General features: G+C 40.3%; 3 protein-coding genes across 6 annotated transcripts in view; 1 reads left to right on the top strand and 2 right to left on the bottom strand.

The window, feature by feature from the left end:
• Nucleotides 1-27008, top strand: part of LOC117446169 (troponin I, slow skeletal muscle-like) — a 187675-nt gene that overhangs the window by 58580 nt on the left and 102087 nt on the right. The gene's annotated exons all lie outside the window — the stretch shown is intronic.
• Nucleotides 2047-16252, bottom strand: mybphb (myosin binding protein Hb). 4 transcript variants are annotated; one of them, XM_034083982.2, is made up of 14 exons: nucleotides 15914-16252; nucleotides 13597-13659; nucleotides 13356-13415; nucleotides 13038-13172; nucleotides 12250-12417; nucleotides 9144-9232; nucleotides 8669-8864; nucleotides 8105-8244; nucleotides 7849-8008; nucleotides 4554-4690; nucleotides 3412-3598; nucleotides 3228-3281; nucleotides 2510-2541; nucleotides 2047-2357 (listed from the first exon to the last, which is right to left on the bottom strand). In XM_034083982.2, the coding sequence occupies exons 1-12, from the start codon at nucleotides 16182-16184 to the stop codon at nucleotides 3250-3252; spliced, it is 1638 nt and encodes a 545-aa protein (XP_033939873.1). In that variant the 5' UTR covers nucleotides 16185-16252; the 3' UTR covers nucleotides 2047-2357; nucleotides 2510-2541; nucleotides 3228-3249. The 4 variants fall into 4 exon arrangements, with proteins under 4 accessions (XP_033939873.1, XP_033939874.1, XP_033939876.1 ...); XM_034083983.2 differs by having other exon boundaries at nucleotides 2510-2538; XM_034083985.2 differs by lacking the exon at nucleotides 13597-13659 and having other exon boundaries at nucleotides 15914-16251.
• Nucleotides 16739-27008, bottom strand: part of nav1b (neuron navigator 1b) — a 51679-nt gene continuing 41409 nt past the window's right edge. Inside the window, exons 20-30 of the mRNA XM_071203182.1 lie at nucleotides 26800-26998; nucleotides 26164-26261; nucleotides 25316-25414; nucleotides 24624-24792; nucleotides 22350-22585; nucleotides 22101-22255; nucleotides 21947-22018; nucleotides 20916-21112; nucleotides 20664-20782; nucleotides 20334-20531; nucleotides 16739-19766 (exon numbers count right to left, since the gene is read on the bottom strand). Coding sequence (XP_071059283.1) covers nucleotides 19683-19766; nucleotides 20334-20531; nucleotides 20664-20782; nucleotides 20916-21112; nucleotides 21947-22018; nucleotides 22101-22255; nucleotides 22350-22585; nucleotides 24624-24792; nucleotides 25316-25414; nucleotides 26164-26261; nucleotides 26800-26998 — 1626 coding nt within the window. The 3' untranslated portion in view covers nucleotides 16739-19682. The remainder of the gene's footprint in view (nucleotides 19767-20333; nucleotides 20532-20663; nucleotides 20783-20915; nucleotides 21113-21946; nucleotides 22019-22100; nucleotides 22256-22349; nucleotides 22586-24623; nucleotides 24793-25315; nucleotides 25415-26163; nucleotides 26262-26799; nucleotides 26999-27008) is intronic.

Below are 27008 nucleotides of genomic sequence, written 5' to 3'. Positions count from 1 at the left end.
ACAGGCTAGCATTTGCTAATTAGCACTAAACACAAAGTAAACTACAGCTGATGAGGAAATCGTATTTTTGTCATAAACATAAGTAGGCCTATTGGCTGCATACAATGGATGATGATTCAGATGATAACCAAAGTACACGAAATGATCAATGTAAGTGTATAGGATGTTATGACAATCAGTGTATTAGCTGTTAGCTTGCTAGCCAAAAACAAAGTTTGCTACAGTAAGTCTGCAGGACATTGTCTGGGGACCATGAACATCTGCGCAATTCATCGAATACTTTAGTCTGGAACTGCAGTGGACAAACCCAGCAACAACTAAACATTGCGGGCACTTGCATATTTCATATATCTGCTCAAATACAACTCCAAAAACAAAAATAAATAAAAAAGAAACCCAATTAATGAAAACCAAAGAATAAAAAACAAAGTCAAGGCAACTGTAATACATGTATACAATTCAAAACAAATGCTGTATATTTCTTGAATAAAAAGCATTCACTTTCCTACATTATATTTCAGTAAAATAAATGATGGTTGTCATTAGAGGTTTGAAACTTTCTCATGAGCAGGACCTAAATTAGACAGAGTCTCTTGCTCCATGACCCTATTGCAGCAAGTCAGCATCCAGGGAGCACCATAACTAGGGCTGAGACCCATTATGGCTCCTAGCCCACAGGTTAAAGCAGAATGACACAAATTGATCAAGTTTAAGGCTTACAATGGCAGAGATATTGTGTCAAAAGATCGTAAATCAAATGGAAAGTTAACCATGTTGATCCTCCTTTTCTTGTTTTGTAGAGGTAGAATCTTATTTATGTATTTTTAACAAAACTGCTCTTTCAATCTTCCCATTAACACAAGGCCTGCAGATGTCATTGTTCAGATGTAACACTAGAGGGCGCCACACTCAAATGGACTGTAAAGCTGGGTCACTCACCATGCAGCTCACTTCCTAACTTTCTCCACAGAACATCGAGGGGTGTACTCCTCGTGATTGCTGTACAAAATCTGAACATGATCGTGTGAGGGAGGGACACTTTGCTTTCTGATAAAACACTGATATTCAATTTCTTCCCCATTTTCCTTTGTGATTTCTAAATATATCTTTACGTTTTTCTAAGGAAACATACAAGCACATTTTACCGGTCGTTCCCCAATTAACCATAGCGAGATGAAGGCTAATTTTGTCAGCCTATGTGTGAACCCCTGTGTTTCTTTAACCTGGATATCTCTGACCTCCTGCCCTGCATCACTATGCCAGTAACTCCACGTCCAAATAGCTACAAGATCAGGATTATAGACTGGTATGAATATTATGGAAGTCCTGGCATACTGTGATGCACTCATGGGCCAGTAGTACGAGCCAATTTAATAGAGCTGTCTCTAAACCTGGGTGCTGCCAAAGGGGCTACACATGTTCAGCAGGAAACAGACTGTTACTTTAGGGAGGTACTCAATGTTGAGATACAGTAGCTTTCTGCCCTAGAGCAGCCTGTCAGAAGCAGTGTTTAATGCATTTTATATAAAAGTAAACTATGAAAGTATTTATTTGTAACTCTACTAACTTCAAGAGGAGTTTACTTTAAACCCAAGTAAATATCAGTTTATTATTCACTTATTATTGGAGGATGTACTCGTTATACATATTGTATTGTGTGCATGTGATTTTGCATGTTCAATGGATGTCTTCTAGTTTAGTGCCAAATGACATCATTCTTTCTAAGGAATTTTAGGATGAATAGGGAATATATCAGAAATTACACATTATAAAGTGTTATCAAATTCTTGAACTTCAGCTTTAGCTAATTTAAATCAATATAAACCAAAACTACGATAATAATAACATTTATATAAATGAAATGCAAGATTGTACATTTCTTAAAGCATTTTATTAATTTATTATTAAAACGATGCATACAGTATATGTTATGGTATTTAGAATCATTACTGTTATGTTAAACACAATATCAAGTTGTATTGTTACCCTTTTCATGGAGATTTCAATTGAAAGAACACACTGTATTGAAAACAAAACAAAACAAACCAGAAATTAAATTATTTATTGATATAAACACGTAGATGTTAAATGTAGTTCTCCTAACAAGTCTTGGTGTACACCTAGTTAGACTGACAAGAAGATCATTTACAGTAGTTACCGTAGACAGCATCGTTGGGGAAAAGCAGACTGTGGACATGGATGTGGACTTAATAATGTAGAGAACGATGAAGGCATAAAGTGACACAATTGTTCATCATAACACAGGGTAACACTCGGCAAGAGGTCACAGACAACAACCCTTCGATAGTGTGGTCACCGGCCATATATACATGTTCTTCCAGTAATCCAGCACCTTCCTGTAAAATAAATTGTTCAAATCAACTGTTGATTACTTGGTGCATATGTATTGCTTGATTTGTATTTCAACGTATTTCCATAAATGAACTGTAGTTTTAAGGGCCAAGACATTGTTCATGACCGTTTTAGAAAGGCTAAAAGTGTCACACACCTTATGCTGCAAAGGCCTCATTCCTTCTGCTGCTAATTTGGGTGTGCAACAGATGAACAAATAACAACAACAACAACAACAACAACAGGTGTTAAAAAGGAGTCAACACTGTAACATACATAGACATCAGAGAATCAGAATCACTTAAAAAATAGAAGTAAATGTATTTTTTATGTTTTAATCACTTTTAAAAATAGCTTTATCTAGCAATTGTTTTATCTTGGATTGTATACAACTACAACAATACACAGAATAAAGGTCCAAAAATGTTTAAACTGTTAGTGTAGAGGGAGTAACCTGCAGATAAACTGCTGTATCTCACTTTCTTAACTGTGGCTGCTGCTGCTGCTGCTGCTGAGTCGAGGAAATGTGACTACAGTGAGCAAACGCGCTGAGTGTACGGGAGCCTTCACAGATTGAATTTATGGGAGCTACCTCTAGGACTCTTTAAGTGGCAGGAGCAACCTTTTCCAAGTTTAGTGCCCTCCATGTATGGAGAGTAAGTCACGGTGAGAGCAGATGTCACCTCAAGACTCATATAGATCAACCAAAGCATCCAGTTTAATGTTCTTGGGCTGTTATGGCCTTCCAAGGATTTCACAAATATTCATGCTGTGCAACTGAACATAATATAACTTTAGTAGAAAAATACAATACAATAAGAGTTTATTATCATGTATATTTTAAAGGTTGGCCCTTTGATTTGATGATTTCTAACCTGTGAGAATGTGAATGTTGACTTATTGCTTCTCTGCATCTGGAACCGGGATCTCTGTTAAAAACAAAGACATGACATGTTAATACAAATACTGGTAAAGCAAATGCTTCAACTGAAAAGATTTATTTTTGCATCCATTATTGGTTAAAAAATGTTCATGTATGTTTTTCTGATGTTGACTTACGTTTGACCTCCAGCTTGCAGCTGACAATGGCCTCTCCGTGAGTGTTCTTGGCTTTGCAGGTGTACACGCCACCATCATAGTTACCAGGCTTACGGATCTCCAGAGAACAGATACCCTGGACGCAGATCTGCCTGTACTTGGGGTCTTCTCCAATAATCATCTGGTTCTTCATCCAAATAACCTTGGGCTGTCGAAAAGAAAACAGACTTATGTGAGCAAAATGTAATTTTTTCAGCTCACAAATGAACAAGCAGCCATGTTGTTTCTAATTATAGTTGTGCTACATGGCTGGAAAAAGCATTTTGATTGAAGTGGACACACAGCACACACCCAGTTTGGGAGTTTTAATGGCACTGACATGCTGACGACCGCCTGGGGCCCCATGAGGGAATGTTGACATGTGACCCTGCTGACCTGTCACACACTCCCCCCCCTCCTCCTGCTGCTGATCATACTCTTCTCCTGCTTCAGGAGCAATACCTATTCTAGCCTTCTCATCAAGACTCATCTATGCTACTGTGTTGTTGTTGTTGTTGTTGAGCAGGTGGGATTAGGAGCCCAAACAGGAAGCGAGAGGCTCAGACCGAAAGGCTAACAAGGCCAGTATCCCACACATTCTCCACTCCAGCACACTGACAGCGAAGGATGAATGAGTGAGGGAAAATCTCAATACGTCCACTCACCACCTACATAATGGTTATTCAGCTGCTGACAAGTGGCACCGTGGGTGTGAAGGAAACAGTGAGTGCAAGATTGTTCAGAAGTTTGAAATCACAGATGGGATAAATCACACATTATAACGTTTTTAGACCACCAGGTATCTAGGCAGTCATTTGTTTTCTATTAATCCCTCCATATAATATAATTAATTACAGCAAGCCTAAGCCCACTTTATTTATAGTCGAATTGATTTGGTAACATTGAATTCATAAGCCACGTCTTGGGAATTTTTAAGACAAACAAAGCAAGCAGAGGTAGTATATAAAGAACAATATCAGTTTTTTCAATTTCAAATATAACATTTGTAATAAGGACGTTTCTTTAAATAAATTGATCAGCAGAGTTCAACGGCTAAATGCTGGTGCTATTGATGTGTAACTGTAGGTTGACACTGGTCATAAAGAGTGTTACTGTGAACGTACCCTTGGCACCCCCCTGACGGAGCACAGCAGCTTGGTGCTGTAGCCGACGGTAGTGGCTCTGTCGTTCAGAGCCGTGGTGAACTTGGGCGGCTCGGTGAAGTCGCGCTCCTTGTACTCTGGAGGTTTGTAGTCAATACCTGGAGGGAAGGAGGAGAAACAGACATAAAGCATTACATACACATGGTCTGCCATTTTTAAACATGCTTATCTCAGGTAGCCCAACAGTTCTTAAAAATATCCAAGCTTCTTCCCCCCCATGGTATTTAAAAAAAAAACGTCGGTAGCATAATTCAGGGATGCAAACTCATCAGGTATGAAAAAGGTGACAAGTATCCGAGCCCCCCGACCCCACGGAACATCGGCTTTAAAATGAGGAATAACAGAATTTCAGCAGCCAGATCAACTAAAGCAGGTAGTAATAACAGAAACGCCAAAGAGTCACATCTAATAGAAATATATAAAAGCATTTATTTTAATTGTGTAGCAGTCAGTTTATAATTTTGGCAGCACTATTGAGCATTTTGAAAATGTATTTTCATGCCTCTGTGCAAGGCTTAGTCTTTCTATCTGTATAGCCACTGGTGTAAAGTAACCAAGTTCATAAACTCAAGTAGGCCTACTATACGTGGGTACAATTTCGAGATACTTGTACTTTATTAAGTATTTCAATGTGTTGCTACGGTGTACTTCTACTCCTCTACAGTTCAGAGGTACATGGTGTACTTCTCCTCCACTACATGTATTTAATCCCTTTAGTTACTTCACAGATGCGGATGAATGATGTGAAATATAATCAAGTGTTAAATCAGACTTTAGTTCCACCTGGAGTAAATCCACAAGCTACCCTGCAGTATACAAAGTCATTCAAACTAGCTGCACCTTTACCAGCTTTGAGAACACTTTCATGATCAATCATTATAAAACATATCATATATATTATTCTGAAATGGACCAATCTGCACAATGACTACTTTTACTGTCGCTACTTTCACTTGAGGAACATTTTGAATGCAGGACTTTTACTGTAACAGAGTATTCCTACACTCTGGTACTTCTACTTTTACTACAAGATCCGAGTACTTCTACTTTTACTCAAGTACTAGATCTGAGTACTTCTACTTTTACTAAAGTACAAGATCTGAGTACTTCTACTTTTACTCAAGATCTGAGTACTTCTACTTTGACTCAAGTACAAGATCTGAGTACTTCTACTTTTACTCAAGTACCAGATCTGAGTACTTCTACTTTTACTACAAGATCTGAGTACTTCTACTCAAGTACAATATCTGAGTAGGCCTACTTCTACTTTTACTCAAGTACAAGACCTGAGTACTTCTACTTTTACTCAAGTACAATATCTGAGTACTTCTACTTTTACTACAAGACCTGAGTACTTCTACTTTTACTCAATTGGATTGGATATACTTTATTAATCCCCGTGGGGAAATTGTTTCTCTGCATTTGACCCATCCTAGTGTTAGGAGCAGTGGGCTGCCATTTTGAACAGCGCCCGGGGAGCAGTGTGGGGAACGGTGCCTTGCTCAGGGACACCTCGGTAGCACTTGGCCGGGACTTGAACTGGTGACCTTCCAGTTGCCAAGCCAAGTCCCTATCGACTTTTTTTTACTACAAGATCTGAGTACTTCTACTTTTACTCAAGTACAATATCTGAGTAGGCCTACTTCTACTTTTACTCAAGTACAAGACCTGAGTACTTCTACTTTTACTCAAGTACAATATCTGAGTACTTCTACTTTTACTACAAGACCTGAGTACTTCTACTTTTACTCTAGATCTATACTTATACCACCTGTTTATAGCCTATGAAAAAAACTATTAGAAAACGAAGGCTAAAGCTAACGTTAGCAGATAGTGACACTGTATGCTAGCTAGCTAGCTCAACGATTCCTTAAATAATATTGCGACAGAAAAACTTTTCAGTTCATATCAAGTTCTGCCGACAGGGAGCTCTGCTCTGAACACCTGAACGGCCCGTTCTAACAGCTGTTCACCAGCGGTCCGGTCTGTGCCACAGTGACTCCGGACGGCACAGTTACTGTTAACGAACGCACCGTAGGTAATGCAGCTGCTTGACCCTCCTCGCGGAGCAGCAGAGCCGACAGGCAGAAGGACTTGAGCTCGCGCTTCATTATAATATATATAAAAAAAGAACACCATACGTGTCATGATGGTACATAACAGCTCGCGGCCGCAGATTACTCCGGGTCCCAGCCCCCCCCATACATATTTTTATTGCAGATCTACATGAATCACACAAACGACATATTTTGGATTCAAAACGACGAATTTCGCCGAAAGGTGACAAGTTTGCATCCCTGATAATTGCAATAGTGTGCAATACGTCTGTAGAATTACATCCCTGTCAATTATAGATATATTGTTAAATTCTGCTATTATCAATCAAATGTGCATAGGGACCAAACAACAATTATTTGATTAATGTATTAGTGAATTGACACCAAAAAAAACTGGAATCTTGTTTGATAATCGATTAATCGTTTTCTTCACTTTAAAGGTGGGGTAGGTACATTTGAGAAACCGGCTCGAGATCGCTAGAATTTGAAAATACACAACAGGAGAAAATCTGCCACTTTCTTATAGAGCCCCTCCCCCAAAACACACGAACGCGCACATGACCAATGAGGGCACGAGATAAATTTGTGCCACGATGGAAGGCTGACAGGCAGGTAGGCCATCCAATCCGGTTAGCCGGCTTGTGCTTTTTACAGTATTACGGCTTCGACAGATGACATTTTTTATGGATTTTTTGTCAAAGCACTTAAGATATTCATTGCTATCGGGATGTTAAGAGCATTCCATGGAATATAACAAAAAGTGTATCTTGAGCCGGTTTCTGAAACTTACCTACCCCACCTTTAAAGAACACAAAATCAATCATTTCCAATATTTTCTGATCCAACCTAAAACAATATTTAAAAAATGTGCCCACATCTGAAACTATTTGGCTGAGTTAAAAGCCTACTAGCTATCAGATGAAGCATGTTAATGCCGCATAAGTGGTCCTAAAACTGTCAAAAACTAAATTGGAAGGGTAGTATCAATGACATGATGACTGAAAGTCCCCCATTGGAAATGTCAATGAAAGTGAATAGTAATTTGTGTATCTGCCTTTAATTTGGACCCTCTACAAAATGAGGTTTTTCCCTGGCCTATGCTACACCACATCATCAAGTTTAATAACAAGCAGGCCAACCAAACTGAACACACAACTCCTCAGAAGATGGGATGGGTGAACAATGAAAGAGGAACTTACCAATCTTCACGATTGAGGATTCCTCCTTCGCAACTGTAGCCTCCTCGCTAATTCCACACTTGTTTTCAGAATACACTCTGAATGTGTAGGTGTTGCCCATGATGAGGTCAGAGATGGTGGCATTCAGTCTATGGTAATGATCCACGACAGTGAACCAGTCCTGTGGACACAGCAAGAGGAAGCATTTACTATCAATAATACCACTTTATAATGACCTTGCACACACACTGCCAGTAAAAGAGAAAAGTGAACGTACTCCGGTCTTTTTGTCAGACTTCTGGACGGTGTAGCCCGTGATGTCTGTGTTTCCGTTGTCTGTGGGTGCGGTCCATTCCAGAGCAACATTGAAGCCCCAGGTATCAGCAACCTTCACACTGGCGGGGGGGCCTGGCAGCTCTGGGAACAGCCAAAAAGCACGTTTTTTATATTTAATCTCACAAACTAAAACTGATTGGTAACCACGTGGAAAATGCCCTAAAACAGACATATCCCTTATAATTTGCTTAAAGCACTGATATTCATAAGCAAATCATTTTAATAATTATTATAACAAATTGTCAAGCATTTTTGAATTACTTATAACAAAGCCTTATAACTGCTTGTCACTTGCATTCATTTATTGTTTTACAAATAATAGTTGCATTTTAGTAAAATATTTGTATAATGCTTTAAAGCCAATATTATAATTTGAATGTGTTACTCTGTTAAAATACGGCAGAATTCATCATTTTTAAGTTGTTTATAAGTCAATTAAAGAGGTCATTATTATTATTATTAATTGAAGTAGCAGCAGTTATGATGTATTATGATATTTGCTCACCAACGATCTGCAGGATGAGCTGAGCCTTGTCCTCGAAGTCGTCCACCTTCACACACATCTCGTACACACCGGAGTCGTCCCTCTCGGACACGCGGATGAACAAGATGCTGTCCCTCTCCGTGCTGCGGATCATCACCCTCTTGGTGTCCAGGGGCAGCCCGTCCTTCATCCAGGAGACCACGGGTTTGGGTTTGCCCTGGTTCAAAATCACAAAGGTTCAGGTCATTCATCTGTACCCGTAGGTAGAATAGGTTTGCAATAAAAAGACAAAGTATCTATAGCAACATGGGGTCGGAAACATCACAGAGAACAAACTAATCCTTAAACAAGTAGCCCAGGCTGCAGCCCATTGAAAACCACTACAACTTCAATTCAAAATCTAATAAATACGTTAAAAAAGAATGAAATTAGGAGAAGTGCTTTAGTTTTATTCATGACGCATTTAAAAGGAAAAGCGCACTGATCTTCAGCTTACCGAGAAGGGGATGGTCAGGTTGATCTTCTCTCCAACTTGAGCGACGTATCTCTGCCTGAGGTAGCGCGGCAGGCGGATCTTGGGACGATCTACAAAGAAAAACAATGAATAGTTATTATAGTATCACTGGAGGATCCGTTCAAAAAGACACAATGAGCGTTAGGATCTGTTGAGAGATTTCTGGAGTGAACCAAAAGGACTTATCTTCTTTTGTGACCCACACATCTTAAAGAAATCGATAAACCTACTGAGCCGATCTAAGCCTGTTTTAGCCAGGTACTTTTCACTGGTGCCATCAGTGTGTCTCTGTGCTTTCACTGGTTGTAAAAGTAACCCTTTATCTCTTAAGCTCTGTATCTGTCCACAGGGTGTGAGTGAAGAAAAACCTGTCATTTTTTATTCGCATGATAAGTTAAAGGTGCAACACAAAATAGAAGACAAGTAAGAATAGATGATATGAAGGTCAATAAAAGGAGAAGCTGCACATAATGTTGAGGACAGGAGTGATGGACAGCCGAATAGTTCACTTTTGTGTATATGTATGTTTGTATCCTTATGTGCTTTATTTTGTGCTTTTTTAGGTTAAGCGTACTGGAGTTATTTTCGTGTTGGTTTATATTGCAAATTTTTCTGACAGCTGAACTTGTCTGTGTGAATTGTGGGTAGGGTAGATAGCCCCCATTGTTCTGTGACCTGTCAATCATTAAACCGGGGGTCATACTTCATTATGTGTTCATTTTTATCTGAAGTTGTACCGATGGATGTATAAAGGACTTCCGGTAACAATCTTGATTCTGATTGGCCAGAAGACTCGAAAAAAAATCAGCAAAGATGTTTTATTGAGAAGATGATCACTACGTGACAGAAGTTTTCAAAACCGGTTATGGTCCCCGGTACTTCCAGTCCAACGCCCACTGCATGCACAGCTTTAGAAAATCGGGGCTTCGAAATAAAAGTTTGACTTTTTTCCCAAAAAAAGAAAATATATGTTTTATTTTTCTTCACTCACACATCTGCGACCCACTCGGAACGGGTCCGCGACACTGGTGTCATGTGTTGTCCTATATGCAAGATAACATGTAGAATTGCCAAAAAGTTGATCTAACAAAGTACATTGAAATGTAAGAGGTGTAAATCTTCAGGTTGGGAATTAAAATAATTTCAAATATAAAGATGTTAGATAATATCAAAGATGTGATCTACCCTGTAACCCTGGTGGCTCATCTCTATGTATCACCCTGTATTAAGCCCATTAAATCATCATAAAAGGAAAATCATGAGGATAGTTAGCCAGAGTGACACTTGAAATGATACCAAAGCCCCCCCGACTCATTTGTAAAAGTGATTTGGTGAGAAGCACCACCTGCTGAGTTCAGCATAGCAACATTTGTCCAGACTCTAAATAAAGAAAGCACTCTGGAGTATATCACATCGCCTCATGACGCACCATCGGGTACTTCAGTTACTCATATGAGAATTCATTCAAATCTGAACATAATTAAGCAGGAAAGCTACTGATGTGTGAACATATCCTGGATCATAAATGATTTGGTTTAAAAAAGTAAAAGAGACTGATGTGAAGCTAAAATGTCCTTGCATATTAGAGCACGTAGTATACGGCATATTAGGAGTCTTATCACTTCATTAAGAGAGGCTTAACCTTAATGAACATTCTCCCTGTAAAGTCCGTGGCATGTTTTTAAAATAAACAGTGAATCTCTGGAGGTGTCATGAGATGTGGGTGTCACCTGAGAAGTGAGCTCCAAGTGAAACACCCCCCACCCAGTGGAATTTAGCATCCCCCCCACCTGCTCGCGTCTCAGATTATTTGTCAGACCTGGCGGTGCAGCCTGACACTCCATCAGAGTCCTAACAGGGATCGCAATGCAATGCCAAGCCCTTGTTACACAAACATCTGTGTTAATAAGCAGCGACATCCCAGCTATTCTTTTACAAAGCGTTGTGGACATTTTGTCAGAAATCTTTCACGAGTTGTTGCGATACGTGGCGGCCCCCCAGTGAACATGGACTTTTGAAATATTGCCAGTCCGGCGGGATCATGTTTCTGTCCCTCCCTGCTCGGCTCTCCATTACCCATAAGGATGATTTGGGAGTGAGCCAAACTAAGGCAGCTTGTCTTTTTAAAGCCCCCTGGGTCCCATCATCATGTTTACCACAAATCATTTTAGATATAACATCTATAATTAACACTTTGAAGTGTAGGGGCTTTAGTAAAACCTCTCTACTTTACAAGTAAGTAGTTATGGTTGTGGTTAGTAGGATCAGTGTTTCTAGTCAGAGTGGAAACGTGAGAGAAGGCCACAGTTTTATTCCGTTAACCCTGCAGGTATGTACCAGCAGGACACGCACAGCTGAGAGAACACATAGCTGAGCTGCTTCAGTTTGACTACTGCACTTTAAAGCCCCTCTCCCCCTGATAACATGCTCTGTTAAGTTCAGAGCAGACCTGGGCCAAATAGTTTGTGTCTTATGCATTTAACTCTACAGAAGTAATAGACTATGCAGCGTGAGAAAGAAATCTTAATCCCATAAGATTACATGGAAATTATCTTGTCTCTTAATGTAATAACCCTATTAACATTTTGAATACCCGTTTATTGGACTTCAAAAATAGAACTGTTTGTGATTCGATAGTGGAGAAGTTAGGATCCAGACTCATGACGTGCATGAGGCAAACATCTTGAGAGTAACATTTGAAGAAAATTCGTAGAGAAATGTCCTAAAAACTACTTTTAAAGTAACATTTTATATTTAGAACCTTTCATTTTTGCTTTATTTTATATATAGCAGTTGATTGCATTTGTGCATATACAATGCAATCAAAGGTATTATCTGGGAAGATTTAGGAAGCTGTGGATTCCTGTACAGTATATAGTAAGTGTTTATATTGCAAGTAAAGTATTTGTATTTAAAAAAAATGTCTTTAAGCTTATTTTTTGATATGATAAATCTGTTCTGATGTGACACTTCAACATAGGACATGCTTTTGGTCATAAAGAGGTAAATAACAGAGTAAGAAGTCAGTGTTTGCACTGAAACATTCACTCTGTTAGCACCATATTTTGTCTTTGTGAACACTTCTTACCAGCGACCTCCTTCACCAGCACGGCCTCGGGGAGGGAGAGGGGGGGGCTGCGGCCGCCGGCGTTCAGGGCCACCACACGGATCTTCAGACGGTCCCCGGTGGTCTGGTTCTTGATAACGTAGCGGCAGGACTTCTGCAGATCCTCATTGACAGCTTTCCAGTCCTCAGCTGAATGTAAAGATAACACAAAACAAGCACACACTTACAGAGCTGCTGTATATCTCCTTATTATGGGAAGTACACTGTTATCAGAAAGTGCGCCGACTGTTTAAACTGCAGGCAGCTTTGTAATTGATAGAGGGATTGTGCTCGACACAAATGGTCTTATATTATTAGACATGAAATTGGTGTTCTCTGCGTAAACAGAGTGCGCAGCTAAATCAAGCTTGCATTGAAGGGCTGCTGATATGAGCCTAGTGCTGTAAGTCTAAAAACAGGAGCCTCAGCAGCTCCTGGCATGCCTCCTTCCTTGTATGGAGAAGTTAGGAAGCTCGAGATGTAACTCTGCGACTGACACTTCTGTGACAGCTGCAACCGATACGCCCGGCCCGTGTTAAAACAGCAATTTAACATGTTCCTCAATGTGTGTTTAAAAAGTACTGAAATAGTACACGTGTAATTGTAGATATGTGTAGGATAATGATAGTAAGGAATAAATACATTTGCTGTGCATATAAAAGCTTTCTGCAGGATTTAAAAGGTCAACTGACTGACATTTTTGTCACAGGGTATTAATAATCCGACCCCTTTTGGGCACATGTAACTATTCAGTCAAAAGCAGGACTTACTTCCGTCCTTGCAGACTTCAATGGTGTATCCGTCCAGGCCAGAGTCTCCGATCACCTCGGGCTGGCTCCACATGATAGTGACTGTAGTGTCATTCTTGTCCTCAAGAAACAGATCCAGAGGGATGCTTGTGGGCTCTGCAAACCGAAAAACAGTCAATTATTCAACTGACATTTGCAGAAATGCATAAAATCATTCACAAATCGAAGTTGAGATCCATAAGAGGGGCTCATTCAGTTATTTACTTTACACTGTGATAAACAAAGAGGATGTGATTGAAGTGGAATCACACAGAGTCTCTTTTCTGTATAGATCTTTACCTGGAGGAGGGGGAGGTGTTTCGGGTCTAACCTCTTCTGCAGGCGCTTCAGCAGCTTCAGCTAATGTTAGATAGGCATTTGCATTATTATTGGCAGCATGTAATAAGCAGAGCTCAGCTTCAACATCAAATAAAGTCCAGTTATGTTACTCGTAGCTCTCTGCTTTACAATGCTAGCAAACAAATAGAGAAACAAGCTTTTTCTCTTAGTGTGGAGTGAGCAGGAAAATGTTCTGTTTTACCCTCAGCAGGTGCCTCGGCGTCAGCAGCGGGAGCACCTTCTTCTGCGGCAGGAGCTGCAGCAGCTATTATTACATGTTAGATATTAATACTGAGTACATTAAGCAGATGGGACGTGTTGTAACAGATGATAATGTATATGTGTCTGTGCATCAGAGAGTCGTGAAGAAGTCAGTTAGTGCGGATAGCTTTAACGTAAGAGGTTGAAGATTTGAATAATTCAAGATGTTTGTTGTGCCTCATGTCATTTTTTTTACCATCAGCGGGGGTCTCAGCGGGGGCGGCGGCGGCGGCTTCCTCTGCAGCGGGCGCCACAGCTGATATTAGAGGTTAGAGGATATCAGTATTAGATATTAGTGAAGTTAGCTTTTCTGTTGGAGGTGGACAGATCAGGATTCTTAAACTTATATAAAAGATGTCAGCTGTTTCACTCTTTGCTTTACCATCAGCGGGGGCCTCAACGGGGGCGGCGGCGGCTTCCTCTGCAGCGGGCGCAGCAGCTGATAGTACAGGTTAGAGGATATCAGTATTAGATATTAGTGAAGTTAGCTTTTCTGTTGGAGGTGGACAGATCAGGATTCATAAACTTATATAAAAGATGTCAGCTGTTTCACTCTTTGCTTTACCATCAACGGGGGCCTCAACGGGGGCGGCGGCGGCTTCCTCTGCAGCGGGCGTAGCAGCTGATAGTACAGGTTAGAGGATATCAGTATTAGATATTAGTGAAGTTAGCTTTTCTGTTGGAGGTGGACAGATCAGGATTCATAAACTTATATAAAAGATGTCAGCTGTTTCACTCTTTGCTTTACCATCGGCGGGGGTCTCAGGGGCGGCTGCTGCTTTGTCTGTAGCGGGCGCAGCAGCTGATAGTACAGGTTAGAGGAGCATTAGTTATTAGTTTCATTGTTGGAGGTTCAAGGTTAAATACCTATATCTGTGTTATTAAACTGCTGTTACCCTCAACCGGGACCTCGGCGGCAGCAGCTGGAGCTTCTTCAGCGGCTGATATCAAACGTTAGAAGATATCAGTGTTAGATATTAGTGTAGGCCTACTTCACCGCTACTGTAGGAGCTTCATGGCTTAATACATATATACGTTAATACACTGATGTTGTGTGCTTTACCATCAGCAGGGGCCTCAGCAGCTGCTTCCTCTGCAGCGGGCGCAGCAGCTGTTATTAAAGGTTAGAGGTGCCTTAGTTATTAGTGAAGTAAGGTTAAACTTTTAATACTTATTTAAGATATGTGTTAATAAACTTTTTCCCTCAGCGGCGGCTGGTTCCTCTGTAGCAGGCGCTGCAGAGGTTAGCAGATATTAGCATTAGATATGAGTGAAGTTAGCTTTACCACAAGGGGTTTACATTTTTATAAATATGCATTATAGTTGTTAATACACTGATTTTCTATCAGCAAGGGCAGTTTCCTAAAGCGCAAGGAGCAGCTGGTATTAAAGGTTAGAATTCATAAACATTCAATATAAGTACAGTTAGATTTTACTCCTGGAGGTTCAAGTGTTAACACTTTTACAGATACAGATCAGCAGGGGCCTCAGCAGGGGCCTCAGCGGGGGCAGCGGCTGGTTCTTCTGCAGCGGGCGGAGCAGCTGATATTAGGGGTTAGAGGATATCAGTAGAACGTTTTGAAAATATGAAAGGACATTTTCAAAATGTTATGAAAGAGGTTATATCTATGAAAACAAAAAGGAGACGTTAAAACAAGCAGAGATTGTTGGTAGTAACTGAGATCTCAGGGTTACCATCGGCGGCTGGCTGATCTGCAGCAACAGGAGCTCATGGGTGAGAGCAGCACATATTAGAGGTTACATTTGAGAAACAGTAGTCACTTTTCTTTAATGTGAGGTGTGTTGATAATATGCATTATACATCAGTTCTGGAAAGTGAGCACAGCATCCAGAGCTTTCACTGAGGTATAACACCGCACATTGGCAACAACCTCCCAAGTTAATACAAGTTAACACTGGTTTTGCAAAAGGAGAGCAAAGCGCACCTTGAGCGCAAACATCGTATGACTTTCAGTAACTTGAGAAAAAGTGATGTGAGCAGGCGGTTTATGCAGTTAACCATGCTTTTCCCTTTAATGTCGATGGCTACGACCCTGCCAATACACAACTTTACACTGACTGAGCACAAACGCGTGTGCTCAAAGATAACCGCGTGCTTACCGTGAGGTGAACCGAATACCTTGGCTTTATTTGAAACGTTAAACAACTAGTGCAGTGTTTTCTCCACTGAAAAGGTAAATAGTAATTTAATGTATTAATTGTAAGTCATGGATCACGCGCTGCGCTCGGTGCATTACCTTCTGCGGGTGGAGGGGTGGGGGGTTTGGGCTCCTCAGCTGGCGGAGCAGCGGCGGCCTCAGCAGGTGCAGCCTCGCCCTCAGCGGGGGCCGGGGTGGCTTCGGCCGGTGCAGCCTCTGCTGGGGCTGCTTCTGCTGGGGCAGCCTCCGCTGGGGCTACTTCTGCTGGGGCTGCTTCTGCTGGGGCTGCCTCGGCGGCAGCGGGCTCTGCAGCCTCCACCTTCTTGGCTGGCTTCGCCGCCTTCTTGATGGGGGCAGGCTTGGACGGCATTGTGGCGTTTGCTGCTAATTCCCAACTCCGTTAAGTCCTCCAAACTGGATCCAATGCCGACATTTGTGCAAAGGTGCCGGGCTTATAAAGGACCCGAAAGGGTGGAAGCCCCGCCCCCTGATGAATTACATGTAACAGATGAGTGTGAGTCAGACCCCCCTGACTGTTTGTCTCTCTCATTAACGCTCACTGCGCTGAGCTAACTGTTGGCCTACTTAAAGGAAACATATATGAACACATAAACACAATTAAAGAAATATACGGATCACTCAAACATGAATTACTGAATTGCATCGTGCTTTTCCGTGGCATTTATAATCATGATTTATCTGGTATAATGCTTATGATTACTAAAAACAAATTAGTTATATTACATAAATATTAAAAAATGTATTGTTTTTTTTTTACTTTTATAACAATCGTACAGTATAGTGCCTTCATCATCCCTAAAGTAAATGCAATATTATTTGTATATCTCCCATTACCAAGTTAATACTGTCAAACTGACACACAGGAAGCAACAGGTAAATATAACATGTATTTTATTGATTCCAACTACCAGTGATAGGTGGATGAAAGCCTTCAGAAACATGCCTTATTCATGTTTTGGACCCAACTCTGAAGGAATAAACATTTTTCTCAAGGATGATTTTTTGTTTGTTTCCCCTCCTCAATGATTGTTGCCGCATCCAGAATGCTGCCCTATTTACAATCTTTACAATGATGCCCTGTACAAAATAGAGAAATTAAGTTTTACAAAGGATTCTTTAGAAAAAGAAGGAAAGAAATATCAAATATTTTGAGTATTACAAAGGAAAACATTATCTAGCATACATTTCCTAAACAATAGCCTACATTATTGTTAACTTTTTTTCTCATCACACAGCAAGTTTACATGCATTTACAACACTTAGGAATCCTTGACATTTCCACGTCAGTGACATTAGATACTGCATACATTTTTTTTTTATCTTAGTCCACAACAAGCTTTTGCAAAAATATGACTATTCAGCAACCTGGTCTGATTCTACATAAAATCAACTATTCAAACAGTGAAGTGCTCATTTCAGTCTCATAATTCGATTTTTAAACCTTTTTGTTTCATTGTTTATCGTCATTTGACCATTTATAAGTCCAGTTATGACACTTTTGTTGCCATTCATCAAGGACAAAACACACATCACAGCTTCCAAACTGCTTAATTTCTATACGTACATCTACCCTGTTTTCAATGCAACGCCAAACCATCGTCCTCTCTTTAAGGCTCCTGCTTAATACAAGCTTTCACTTTTGTCCTGTGGTGCAATTTGGTCTAAATGAAAACTCAAGGACAGACCTGAAGTTGCTGCATAGTCCTCCTGATACACTAGTAAGCGAGCACAATTAACAGCTACTACAGAGCAACAGGCACAACAACAAGTGAATGAGATGAGAAGCTTGAGCTGATGGTCTGCAGAAACAGACCAGGGCTGGTTATGTCTAACACCTGAAATATGTACAGTAACTGACATTAGTACCATGTGACCAGTTTGAGGATCACTGTCCATTTGGCATCTTTTCGCTCCTTGTCCTTAATTCATTCATTTCTTTTGAGACCAATCAGAGGTGCAGATTAGCTTGAAGTTTTGTTATCAGCCTGACTGTGCAAGAATAAAGCAAAAAGCAGCTCAGATAGCATTTAAAATGTTTAACTTTCTTATTGAGCTGTCATAAAAGTGGTCTGACATTCATTTACAGGATTTATGTACATGGGAAGTTAAGTCTGAGCACCTAAAATGAAATGAACAGGTGAAATGTGTTGACAACACTTGCACAACTACTGTCTGCCATTACTCCATTAGGGCTTATCTTTTACATACAAAATCTACACAAAGTACCTTTTCCTTTTGGTCTTGGAACAACTACTCTCCAGTTTCACTTTGACACCAACATGGATGTACCATACAATGTCACACATGACTTGACTATCTCTACTTAATGTCTTCAACATATCCAAATTATCTTCAAGGTCTTTTTCACATGACCTAAGTGTTTGAAAGTTCTACTGTAGGACACACAACACTTTTTTAACCTACCCTGAAAAGTCTATGTGATCTTTATTCAACACTAAAGCAATTTGGGACGTTGTTCAAGAGCACCATATGTAACTTAATGATGATAATGACATTACATCTGAAAATGGGCCTTGGTAGCTTTAAAGTCACTCTACTCAGACATGGTGTTGCAGTGGAGCTTTGTGATAAGGCTTCTTTTAAAAGCACCTAAAAGATGATTGATGATGTTCAATTTGTATACGTGTTTTCTCTACATTCAGAGTTGAACTTAAACCACTACCATGACAGTCGAGAAGCATGATTAAAGAACAGTATTTGGTTCAGTATACTAGATAAATAGCTGTGATGTAGCCTGATTGTATTTACATCATATATACACTAGCTACTCTGAATATGGGGGAACAGATTTGAAAAAAATTAACTCTTTCCTGTAAAAAAAAATCTGGTTTAAATTCAAATACTTTTTGCTAAATCTGTTTAATCAAAGAGTGTGTGTTGTGTTATCCCTGTGTAATAAGTATCTAATACCTGATTTACATGGCAACATTGGTGACACTTCATAAAGCTAAATTAAGTGCTTGAAAAATATAGTATGGAACTGCGCAGCGACAAAACTCACATCACTAATACATAGGTTTGTTTTAAGCAAAAAGAGTATGACAGCAAGTATATTTAAAAAAAAACATAAAGCCATTTAACTGATAAAGAAGATGTTAAACTACGTGAACAAATTATACTAATAATTGATCCTATAATGTCTTTTTATATTGTAAAAAAAGATGATGTAGAAAGTTGAAGAAATAACTGATTCCTGACCTTTTTATCTGGGATGATATCTTATAAAAGCACCGGTATCCTCTGCTGAAATTGAGGTGACGTCTTTGTTGTTAAGGCATTTTAACCGATTCACCTGCTCTGGTTGCTAAGTTAACATTGCATATGTATACGATTTTGGCCTTCAAAGACTCATACAGTAGATATGTACCAGATAACTGTGCAATAAATAGTAGCATCTGTCATGCTGTCATACTCTTTTCCAAAATGAGTCACCATGATTGAGGATATCTCCTGTTGACAAACACTACATATCCCATGATGCATGTATGCTGTTGCAGAAATCACCTGAAGTCTAGAGACAATTAGTGATCTCTTAGCACCTAAGGGTAATGAGTGCTAATGTGTTGGTAAAGGGAACTAAAGTGAATGTCATCCAGTCAACTATACACTAAAGGAATACAATATAGTGTTTCATTCAATAAGTATGAACAGTCGTTTGAAAATACTGTATGTAATAAAAGGATTTGGAATTTTCCAGTTATTCTTTCAACCTACTGTGGGAATGACTTTTCTGTGGGATTGTTTGTTCCTGAACGTGCACTGCGTCACAGCGGACACAACAACAAAAAAACCTGTACATTTGAAGTGCTGAGTGAAAACTTTGTGTTCAAAGTTTAGGCAGACTAGGGTCTTCTTTGTCTGGGGACTCAATGTAATTGGCGGCCTCTTGAAGTTTCAAAAGCATTGCCATCTATAACAAAAAAGAGAGGGTGAAGAAATCAGTAATACTTAAGGATTTATTGCAGTGGTGTTGATCAAAGCTGCAGGGCTGTACCATTGTCTCCATTTTTACATTCCAAGTTATAATTGAGGTCTATCCATGGAAGATTTGTCATATGTTTCTTTGTTATAACACTAAAATACAAAACAATTTATCAAACAAAACCTTCAATCTGAAGAAAATGATTAATCCGATTAGATTAGATGTAGTAAATTACATTTTCTTCCTCCCTTAATGTGCGGCAAGCCAGAGATGGAACAGTTTTTGACCCCATTGAAAATGTTATTTTCAAGGCTCAACACCAATTCATATGAAATTAGTTTGAACAAATACAACTATTCTAATAACATCAGTGTATTCTAATCTTTATCAGCATGTGTGCAGAAATACAGTGTGAACAGAATAACAGTTTTAAAAAGAAGCGCAGTTTTTAAATGTTGGTTTGGAATTCAATATCAATAAAGCTTGGGAGCTAAGTATTATTTGGTACAGCCCACAAAGCCCTTCAAATCTGACAGAAAGGAGTTGCTCTCTCACCAGTGGATCAGATTCCATGGAGCTGGGTGGAGTCTCCTTGTGAGGCCTCTCCTCGCAGGGCTGCCCGGGGCTGCTGGAGCCGATGCTGGGGGGGGGCAAGTGGAACAGCTTGGCCTGGTCCTGCTGGGCAGACGGCCAAGGCAGCGTGCCCCTCACCCACTCCACCGGGTCCTCCCATACCGCTTTCTGCCCGTGGACCTGCAGCGTCACAACATACCATGACGGTATAATTAGAGCGCAACATTTCCTATGAAAGGGGAGCCATCAGCAATTCGTAGAGAAGAAACTGATGCGTGCCCAAGACCGTTTTCTTGATCTGTGGTTTCTCACCTTGATGCCGTCCTTGGCCCCCTCTTGCAGGTAAGGAATAATAGAGTGGTTCCAAAGGTCAATGAACCACGATCGAAACTCATCAACCGTGACAGGACACGACAGGAAGAAGCAGGGGCCTGAGGAGACGCAGGAAGAGAAAGAAGAACACTATAAGACAAACTATTCAACATGATTTATACAAAAACGCTTCCCTCCAAAATTGAAATGCAGCTCCTTTCAGCCCTGTCCTGATAAGAGTGAATGTCATACCGATAAGGAAGTCGGACGTGCTGTGCTTCTCCAGGAAGGCGTGCAGGTGATACCACAGTTTGGGCACCCAGTCCAACACCCTGATCAGGTCCTCGTTGGTCAAGTTCTTCTCATCCTCCGACTCCATCAGCTTCCTGTGCAGATAGCGCACCAGGAAGCCATTGGCCGGCTCCACGTTGTTGGAGAAGGTCACCATCCTAAGATGCAAAACAAGTCACGGAAAAGTCAAAATACAGACCAACAACTCTGTCCATCCATAGTCTACTTCTTTAGCCACATATGAGATCATCTATGCAGTATCCCACTTATCAACATAGATCCTTAAGTTTACAGTTAAGGGCCAACCTGTAGGGATTGTCTTGTTACAATATTTTTGATGAGGTCACCTGATTTATCCTTTACTTAAGATAAGTGACATTTAATGTAATGCAATGTAACCAGCAACATCAGAATAAATTATTCATAAACAGTTTGGTGGTTTAATTTCACGTGGCTTTCTCCTCTTTCTTCATCAATGCGGCATTATGAATCAACCAAATGTATAAAACTGTTTTTATATTGCAATATCTTATAATCAGTTAGATTTAACACAATGCTGTTACTTTGAAAGTTTCACAGACAAATCCTATAACTGTATTTATATATACAGATTCAGGATACTGTATATCTGTTTCTGTTTGTTAAGGTAGAAGAGGCTTTTATTTTTTTAAATATATTTTCAGTAGTAGGTTAAAAAGACGCTTTGATTGTCAAACTAAAGTCTTAGTCTAGACTTATTTGACTAGTCTCTGGTAAAAATAAGTATTCATGGTGTCATAGTCTCAACCATAAGACAGTCTCTGAGCAAGATACAACTGTACCAGATCACATATAAACACATTTAAATCAGAAATTACGACGTCATTTTTATTGTATTGACATGTTGACTCCAGGGTGAGCTTCAGATCTAACTTCAATGTAATCAGGATCAATTCAGCAATTAAAACAAAGACAAAACAGAAACTAAATCTTCAACCGTTCCTTTAACCAACCTGAAGCTGAGATGGAGGCCATTGTTCGGTATCATCTTCACCGGCTGGTTGCTTGTGCCAATAATGTAAGGACTAAAAAACAGGAAGAATGTTACAATAAGTGATCACATAAATACTCGTGTGGCTACTTTCAGTCTGAGTAAGTGGAGCGCACCATTTGTGATATTTGCAGGTGAGAGCCCCGTTTACAAGTTCGCTGAGTGAACCAGGCGCATGAATATCATCCAGAATAACGACCAGCGGTATTTCTGACACGCTGCTTTCCCGATCGATCTGATTGGCCAGGTTGGAAAGATAAAGCTGCAGATCCTGAGGAGAAAGAGAAAGAAGAAAGGAAGCTTTTGACATGGCACGCCAAATAACAGAGTTGAACAGATTGGTATGAGCCGTCACTTTCTGTCACCTTGCAGGACTGGCGGTGCATGTTGAAGGTCATCACGATGCCGTCGGTGACCTCGCGGGCGCTGCGGTCCACCAGGTACTCAGCCAGCCGGGAGGCCAGGTAGCTCTTACCCGTCCCGCTCGGCCCAGAGAGGATGAGGCGGCGGTGTTTGAGCAGCAGACTGATGTAGTGTTGCATCATGGGTTTGGGAATGAGGGTTTCGAAAACAAGGCTGTCCACACACTTCTCCTTTAAACCTGAACAAAGGGAGGAAAAGGGATAATTAACTATGTGATCAATATCTGCTAATTACACATCAGAAATGAGAAATGGCGGTAACCTGTAGTTTGATACAAACAGGCTGACATTGTATTACCTTTAGCTGACTCTTTCATCCAAAGCGACTTACAGAACTGCAATAAACCATTCAAATACAAACTCCAGACAGCAAGAATTGTACAAGTGCATTTGCTTTAAATAAGCCAAACCATGCCAAGTGCTGCTGCATTAGTCTCGATTGACCTAAATACTTGAACTACCACACCTTTTCTGTGTGTTTATTGGTAATAATGCGGTCAAAACTGGTGGTTTTTTAGTTTGTGATTGAAGATGAGCAGACTTGTTGCTGTCCTGATATCAATGGAGATCTTTCTGTTGAAGGGAGCCCATTGGCCGAAGAAGAGCAAAGTTAATGTGCTGGAAGAGAACGGTTTTATCATGTCCTGAATGAAAGCACTTTGGGCCGTGTGAAGGGAGCGGCGAAGTGTGGGAGAACTTAGATAGGTTGAAGACTCTTCTTCAAGCTTGGGAAAGAATATGTTAAAAAGATTAATTTCACCTTCATAAGGAACATTAAGCCTGAGTATTTGGCTCTGAAAATAACTTTGCATGAAGTGTAGGGAGTCTCCCCCTCCCACCACCCCGTCTTATTCTCCGCCTCCACATCTCTGGGGCCCATGTGTCTGAGACTGGCTGACCAGCTGGGCCTGACCGCACTGGGATCAGGTTTCTCTCAGCCCTGTCTGGGCCGCTGTAGCACTTTGCTCTTTACATTCCTGCATCCAGAAGGTGCGGAAGGGGTTGACGATCAAACCCGAACCTCCTTGATCACAGCATGGGTTTAGAATAACTGATTGGCTTCACATATGTGCAAATCCAAAAGCAAAACACGGCTGTTATAGGATTATAAAGTATATAACCAATCACAATGTTTATTTAACAATTCAACGGGGCTGTGGAACGCAGGCGAGAACATGGTTGAGTCTTGTTGCGACTAGGGGTGCAGGATAATGATCTAGAGTTGTGAAGGTCGTAGATGTTTAAGTTTTCAATCTGCCTTAAGAGCAAACACGCTCAAAGACTTACAGGGTCAGGAAGCCTGGTCTCTATGATGGAATTTGTGGAAAGCATTATGTCTGATTACATTTCATTATCAAGGAAACAACTGTTCTTATTGTCGAACATTGCGGCTGGTGAGCAAACACTTTTTGAAAATAAATGTTAGAAGATACACTATGATTTTAAAATCGGTGTCTGTGGTTTAAATGTATTACAGCAGGTCCTTACATTAGTTTAAACATATAGTTATGGCTGAAAATGACACAGTATAAAACTGGGAAGCACAACGTGACGTTGGTCAACTCATGAGATCCTCCGATGCCATGGGGTCGTGTGAGTTTATGTTTTGGTCGATGATGAGGACAGCTCAGAGTTCCAGGTAACTGAATGCACGTTGGATGTAAATGAGAGTTGTTTATTTAAAGTAAGCATAATTGGATCTGGATCAAATGGCAATAAAGAGAGACAGGTTTAAATGTAGTGCAATAAACAGACAGGCATGAGGATCTGCACTTTGTCGAGACTTGGATTTGACTGTTGAGATCAACAGATTAACACTTCACAGCATAGCTGATGCTAAGAAACCTGATTATGTATTCCTCAATGTATCGTATTGCTGTAGACACAAGCTTTTAATCCAAAATGTAGTGGTTTCTGAATTGAAGAGATTACTTTGAAAATAGAAGCTGGACTGACTCCAAAATGCTCTACTGCTCAAAAACAAGATTTGAGTTCTTGAGAAATGGAAGTTTATCTCATCAGTCCACATTCTGATTGAACAGTGGATAAAAAGTCTCAAGCTTTGTTAGGATTGATCAGAATAATGTCTTTGAGCCTTTACTGTTGGTTAAACATGTTAATGTTTTGCTGAAATCAACTTTGTGTTAGGAGATGCATTTTCTTGCAAATCTGAGAAAGTAAATCTCGAATTATATTATAATTGACATGCATACAGACCTTTCAGGGCCACTGTGATGCTGCTGGGGCCTCGGGACATGCAGCGAGAGGGCTGCGTCTCTGGAACTTCTCCTCCCAGCACTCTCTTAATGTGGCCCATGCTGTAACTGTAGATTGAGTCTGTAGAAAGGCCCACACTAGAATTGGGGTCCACCTTGGCAATGTACACCTAGAAGTAAAACAAAGCAGACGATGTGAACTGATTAAATTCATCTTAATAGAATTCAGTGTGTGCAGACAGACAGCGCTGCATGTGTTTCAGACCTGACAAACTTCTGTTACTTGTCGATGGTGATAATCTGGTTTAATGACCTCTTACAATAAAGTCAAATACCTCTTTTAACTTAAAAGAGGTATTTGACTTTATTGTAAAAGGTCATTAAACCAGATTATCACCATTGAGACCGGTTGAGACCGGTTGAGACGTAATATCTCTTCTTTTTTTTTTCGAGGGAAGGGGGGTCAGAGGGCCTAGTTATAAAAGTCACGGCTCGCCACTGCTTTTAAGTGTTTGCCTCTTCATAAATCAAGAAGTACAAGGTGTTTCTATTCGCTATTTCTGCAACATAGTTTCCCAACGGTTAGTGTCTGTTGTAAACACATTCCAAATGTAATGTGACAGCTGAGTTGTGCTGGATGCAAACTGTACATTCAGTCCCTGCTGACATTTGTCTTCAGAGGAAGGGTCTCACCTTGAAGGCCTGGCTGACAGCCGAGTCCAGCATGGGCCAGTCCATCCGTCCGTTCACCCGGACCGTCCCGACGAAGAAATCCTGCTGCTTAACCTCCTGCTTTTACACGCAATATTATGAATAATTATCAACTCTTCTGCAATATTCAAGTTTACACAAATGATTTATCCAACACAAGAATCTGAAATGGGTCACTCTGAATAATGTGAAGTTTTACTTTTCATAATTAAAGTATATTCAGAAGCTAATACTTTGGTACTTGCAGGAATTGATTGTATACGAGTATTTTCTATGTGGTATAGCTACTTGGATTCTGAGTATCCTACATCATGAAAAACAGTGAAAAATACCTAAGTACATTTATTTAAGTATTTCGTAACTGAGTATTTACACTTTCTACTACTTTGTACTTATTGACAAATATTGTAGTTTTTACTTCACTATAGAAGTTTCACAGCTTTAGTTGCCAGTTACTTTGCAATTAAAAATGATGACCAAGAAGTATTTATACAAAAGATATTTAAGTATGCATTTATGTATTTGAAATGAGCTATAAGCCTTTACCAGCTGCAACATGTATGTTTCAAATATTAATACAGGATTCTGAACTGAGCCATTATGCATAATGAGAACTTTTACTTTAAATACTTGTAGTTTTACCAAAGTAAGAGTTTTAGTGCATGAAGTATTGCTTCAGTGTAGTAATGTCACTTTTATCTAAATTAAGTTCTGAGCACTTCTTACGCCGCCGATGGGAGGTATCTTTGGGAGTTCTGAAGTGCAATATAGTTCAGATGTACTTTGTACTTTTATTATGGAAAAAGTAAGATAACACACAACAAACTTACATCTTTGAAGACGCGTAAATCTGTAACACATATCACCACCCTAACACGGTGATCATCCCTCTGTGAGGAGAGACTGAGGGTATCTGCAGAGTAAAGGTCTGCAGAGGGCAGAAACAGAAGAAGAAAGAAAGTTCACATAGCATGAACTCACATTAATGCATGACCCACCAGGATGTAAGCACCACGTTTGTTTGAGTAAATAAGTACTGAGCCCAATGAAGTGTCCTGATCAAAAAAGGTTGCAAAGAGTGTGGCCTTAAACACATTGTGAACAGGAGACAACATATTTGAAAGTGAGGGGTGAAGATTTTAAATGGACATCTGCCATTCAAAATAAGAGAAGGGGAGCTTATCTTCTAGACATAATATATCAATTGGCAATTCATTTGTATACCCTGAACTGAACCAAAGCGCACATAATAAATAGGTGTTGTCATTTGTAGAAGGTGCACATATAAAATATATAAATGAGATGATTGAGGGGCCAGGGAGTCAAAAACACAATCCTTAGAAGGACAGTACAACCCTTTCATTCATACGCATTAGCCGTTCACACTGTAGAATCAGCAGATTATTCACATGCCTACTTGTTTACAAAACTGGTGACACCATTCTGACATTGTCAACATGCTGTACCTGAGCTGCCCCCCTCACTCAGCCCTCTGCTGTAGCTTTTGGGCATGTGCATGGCTACAGACTGCCGAGGTGATGAACTTCCCAGAGCAGTGAGACCTGAGGACTGGGAGACGGAGCTGGAGGGGCCCGGAGACGGACAGGGGGACAGACTGCCTGTCTTCAGATGGTCGTTCTCGGCCTTCAGGTTCTCCACTGTCGACTACAGACAC

This window comes from Pseudochaenichthys georgianus, chromosome 5 (assembly GCF_902827115.2).
Source record: "Pseudochaenichthys georgianus chromosome 5, fPseGeo1.2, whole genome shotgun sequence".
Taxonomy (NCBI): domain Eukaryota; kingdom Metazoa; phylum Chordata; class Actinopteri; order Perciformes; family Channichthyidae; genus Pseudochaenichthys; species Pseudochaenichthys georgianus.
This window is presented reverse-complemented; position numbering and strand designations above follow the sequence as displayed.